The sequence below is a fragment of the Solea solea genome, chromosome 12, assembly GCF_958295425.1.
Source record: "Solea solea chromosome 12, fSolSol10.1, whole genome shotgun sequence".
Taxonomy (NCBI): Eukaryota; Metazoa; Chordata; class Actinopteri; order Pleuronectiformes; family Soleidae; genus Solea; species Solea solea.
This window is the reverse complement of record NC_081145.1, coordinates 20,742,391-20,747,090: the sequence shown is the minus strand read 5'-3', so window position 1 is coordinate 20,747,090 and position 4,700 is coordinate 20,742,391. Positions and strand designations below refer to the sequence as shown.

At 45.3% G+C, this 4,700-nt stretch overlaps 1 protein-coding gene across 1 annotated transcript; it reads right to left on the bottom strand.

Moving 5' to 3' along the window:
- Nucleotides 1-826: 826 nt before the first annotated feature.
- On the bottom strand, nucleotides 827-4,440 carry lmod2a (leiomodin 2 (cardiac) a). Its single transcript, XM_058645923.1, has 3 exons — nucleotides 4,165-4,440; nucleotides 2,042-3,262; nucleotides 827-1,289 (listed from the first exon to the last, which is right to left on the bottom strand). Exons 1-3 carry the CDS (start codon nucleotides 4,438-4,440, stop codon nucleotides 1,257-1,259), a joined length of 1,530 nt encoding a protein of 509 aa, XP_058501906.1. The 3' UTR covers nucleotides 827-1,256.
- Nucleotides 4,441-4,700: the final 260 nt, after the last annotated feature.

Genomic DNA, 4,700 nt, shown 5'->3' with positions numbered 1-4,700 from the left:
AAGTGCTTAAGCGTTTGGTTTGACTGTGCACAGACCTTCATGGTTCCTGGAGGACAAGTATGATGTTATTGATCCCTTCACTTGGAACACTGTGAGGAGCAAAGGGAAATGTCACTATAAACGTGTGACTTTGGCAAACATGTCTGAAACACGGCTGAAGTCTGATCACTGTGGTGATCCTCACGCTTCAGTGTCTCTCAGCAGGCGGCTTTTATTTTCCTCCACTGAAACCAGGTTGTGGCGTTCGAGTGGCATTTTATCAAAGGTGCGAAAATGTTGTAATGAGGTGATTGCTCAGACGCGGCAAATCCTTGCATCTCCCCGAGGGAGGTCAGGTTCATGTTTACACCGAGCAGCTGTTTAATGAACTTTAGTGAGAGGATTAGAACGTTGATACATGCTCAGACAGATGGAAGCTGAAGCTCTGCTGCATCACTGTGCTCATGTTTTACACTGAGAGTGGGTGAATGGCAAAAATCCAGTGTAAAGCAGCTTATAGTGGTCATCAAGACTAGAAAAGTGCTATATAAATACAAAACAGTAACAGTAAAAGACAGAAACTGTCTAAATAACGTGGTCAAACTCTAAAAATAACAATATTTCATCAACAACAACATGTGCAGATCTTATTTCCCATGCTTTGCAGAAAATTGTAAAAAAAAAAATTTCCAGGAGACCATACTTTGTGTGTCGCCTCAGAGCCATGAGTTAAAAGTACAACCTTTCACTTGAAAGACACAAATGTCACAGCGGCTGATGAGAGATTTTTGAGCCTCCATCAAAGCTCAAAGTAAAAGAAGCTGCTGCCGCTTTCAACCTTGTGATATTTAACCAGCATTTAGGGCTTCAGAGTTATAGTGCAATTCTACCAAAGGTGCAAATAAATGCATCTTTATGAACCTGATCCTCACAGCATGTTGTCAGTAAGTGATGTGGTTATTACTCTATAGAAAGTGTTTAATAAGTGTTATCTGCAGCTGAAGGAACCAGACGTTAACCTTTCCCGAGTCCAGTCTTCAACAAAGTCTTTTATTCCTCTGCACATCAGTATTCACAGTAGGATTCACACTTAAACAAAATACAGTAACATCAGACGCATGTAAGAAGTGCAGTCTGCTGCTTCACGGTGCGGACACGTTCAACAAGATACGGCTTATAAAAAAAGAGAAAGAAAGAAGTGAGATTCAGTGTGAAACGCAAATCAAATATTTCAACAAAGTGAGGAGAAGAGTTCAGATTATGATGCAGCAATGAGTTCAGTGAGTTCCTTCAGTCTGAGGAAGATCCACCTGAAACGACAAACGGCACAGAGACTGTCAGACGACAGACATCATTCACATTAGAACGTGAAAGTGATGACCTCTGACCTGCTTTGACATTTCTATTAACTAAGAAACTGGGACCAATTAAGATTTCACTTATGTTATAATCCCAGTTTGTGGACTAAGACAGCTGATATGGGTAAAAATCATGTAGCATGGTAGATATATATATATATATATATACATATATATACACATATATATATATGTTATATATACATGTTCCCTAAATTGTCACAAGGGGGCTGCATCACGCATGTCGCTCTGGACATTTCCCAGAACTTCTCCTAGAACCGCCGGATAATGTCAGAGTGTGAGACCACAGCAGCAAAAGCTCCACAGGCATTACCCACATTCACCTAAATGTTCCCGATGTTCTCCTGCTGCTGTTGTGACGCCCCTGACACTTATGGAACGGTTTACTTTCACAGCATTCTTCTAACCACCGATTAGTTCTCCCAGCAGCTCTCTGAGCCGTCAGTCTTATCAAAGACAAGCGAGGAAGTCGAGCTATTTATAGCTTAACTGAGAGTCGAGGAATTCATGGCGTGACAGACTGTTGTCTGATGACAGCAGGCTTTCTCACTGGGGGGGGGGGGGGGGGGGGGTCTAATGGCTTTTGGAGGCTAAATGTCTGTGATGCTTTCACTTCAGCAAAAACAACATTCCTTCAAACCTTGACAGACATCGATCAGGGACAGAGAGACAGGACGTCTTACCCGTTTCAAGGCCTGGATGCTGCTTCCACGTATTGCAGCCATCAAGTCATCCCGGCTCGACCTCTGTGGCGGCGGCAGGTGAGATGGCTCCGCTTGTCTTTTGTGCACCGACGGTTTCAGCGCATTCCTCAGGTCTTTCAGGATGTCGGCGCTCTCCTTTTCATTGGCACCGTTCTTGAGCTTCTTTGTCTTGGGTTTCTTCTGGTTCCACTGACCCTTTGTGGTGTTTGAGGCTTCGCGTTGTTTGACCATCTCAGCGATCGTCCGTGTCGGCGGCTCCAGAGGTGCAGGTGGGGAGTTTATGTTTTTCTTCTTTTCAGCAGTCTTGGACGATTGTGACAGCTTTTTTGATGTTCTCTTTTCTGCAGATGGACTAGAAACTTGTCCCGACACCTCTGGAGGACTCTGTTGTTTTTTTTCTTGCAGCCTCCGCTGCCTCTGCTGGTCCTGGTTGCGCGTCAGGATGCTGGTCGCTGTCATCCTCGGGCCTGGGAGGTCAAACTGGTAGCCGAGCTTGAGTAGAGTGGTGTTTTCCCGCAGCAGCTGGACCATCTCCATCTCCACCTTACCCCCACAGATGTGCCTCTGGTTGTGGAAACGAAGCTCCACCAGTGTCTTGTTGTGCTTCAGCGCTGCCAGCAGAGCTAGGATGCCTCGACCCGACACGAAGTTGGACTCAATGTTCAGGTTCCTGATGGAGCAGTTCTCGCAGAGCATCTTGGAGATGGCAAAGGCAACCCGGTCGTCAGCACGGGTATTAGCAAGACTGAAGACATGCACGTGAGTGTTTGTGCTCAAGGCCTCAGCGAAACGGAGCAAGGTCTCCTGGGAGACGTCTTCGATGTTGTTGAGGTTGACGTCGTTCGCGGTGGCGTCGTCTCCCAGGATCTGCTCCAGAACTGTGTCGATAACGATAGGGTTCCCACTCGGTCTCTCTGAGGTCGTGTCTGGGTTTTGGTCTGTGGTTTCAGTCCTCAGTTCACCTTTCAAACCTTTTGACGGACCGTTCTTTTGAGAGCATTTACTCCTATTTGAAGGAGCCTCCTTTTTGTGCCCATCTTTCTTCTCCAGCTCTTTTAACGTTGTCTCATTTTTGCCGGAAACTCTTTGTGTTTTCTTGTCCTTGTTTGAGGCCTTCTTTCTGTCGTTGTCCAGAGTCTTTCCGGTGTTGCTGCTGGTTGCTGACACTCTTTCCGCGCCGCTTGTATCTGGCCTTCCCTCCTGCACATGACGGAGCAGAAAATGAGTTAGAACTCTGACATTCTTCTGCCACCCAATGCTGGCAGACACTCATTAAAGCTGGCATTTCTCAGACGTGCAGTACATACATATTTTTAGAACATTTCCAGTCGCTCATTTTTATAAACTAAGTACATGTGTCACTGTCATTTTACATAATAAACTGTGTACCAGGGAGTTCAAGTTAACCTGTGTTGATGCACATGGTAATAGCATTATTTATGGGAAAAACTCTCAAACTGTGTTTGTCATACATTCATTTACAAGACCGCTTTTTTTTATTGGGAATTCTTAGCCTCCGAGTGCAAGGATAAGCAGATTTGAACCACTCAACAAACGTTCACCTCATAAAATGTATGCCTACTTGAGTCTACGATATCTTAAGAATGTATTTGCGACTTAATCTGACCATTAGACAGCCTTAGAAGAAACCTAGGTTTCATGTTGCTATGGAAACAGCTGACTGCAATAATATCGGTATCGGTAGATACTCGAGTTTGTCATATCGGTATCAGAAAACAAAAAAGTGGTATCCATAGTATTAACATGCGTCTCCGGAGTCCACATCAAGATCTGATTGCTATCTGATCACCGTCACCCTGCTGCCAAATCATCATCAACAACAACAACACTGTTTTTGGTACTTGATGTTACAGCTTAAAACCTTCGGCTGAAATAAACCAGAAGTCAGACAAGTCTTGTCTTCTTATCTTAGAACTGGTCTCTGTTTTCTTTTATGAACCAACATATTTCTGTCAAGGCTGCATATTTTTGAAATATCAAAAGTATGAGATCCTGTGACTCTTGAGTTCTGAGTGAGTTTACAAATGCTGTCCTTGTCTGATTGTTATGCAGGTAACCAGCTACAGCATGTCCCTTCTCACCTGTCTTTCCTTGGACTCCTCAGTCTCGTCCTCCGGCAGCTTCTCATTCTCATCCTCGCAGTATTTCAGCAGAGCGTCCCTGTCAAATGTCCCCGTTGGGGTTTTGGTGGTCTGATCCTTCTGCCTCAGGCCAATGGGCACGTTGTCGTCGGGGTCAAGGTCGGCCAGTTCCCTCTCCAGCTCCTGGAGCTCCTGGGAGGACAGTGTGGCCAGCAGCTCGTCTTCATCAACCTCCTCATACTTCTTCAACTCCCTGCAGTACCCAAACGTACTCATGGCTCAGGGGCTGGACTCTTTAAACTTTAATCTTTAATCTCTTTTACCTCTTTCTATATGCTTCTGTCAAATCTTCAGTATAGTTCTCTGTCTCCTGTCTGTCTTGTCTTCAGATCACGGATGCTGTGGGTGACTGGTGACTCCTTGTTCATGTACTGGTCCCGTGCAGCTGTTTGTTGAGGATCCTGACGGAGAGAAAAGGCGGAGGGTCTGATTGTGCCGTCTTTTTTTAGGGTGTGTGGTGTTGGTAGTGAGGGGGT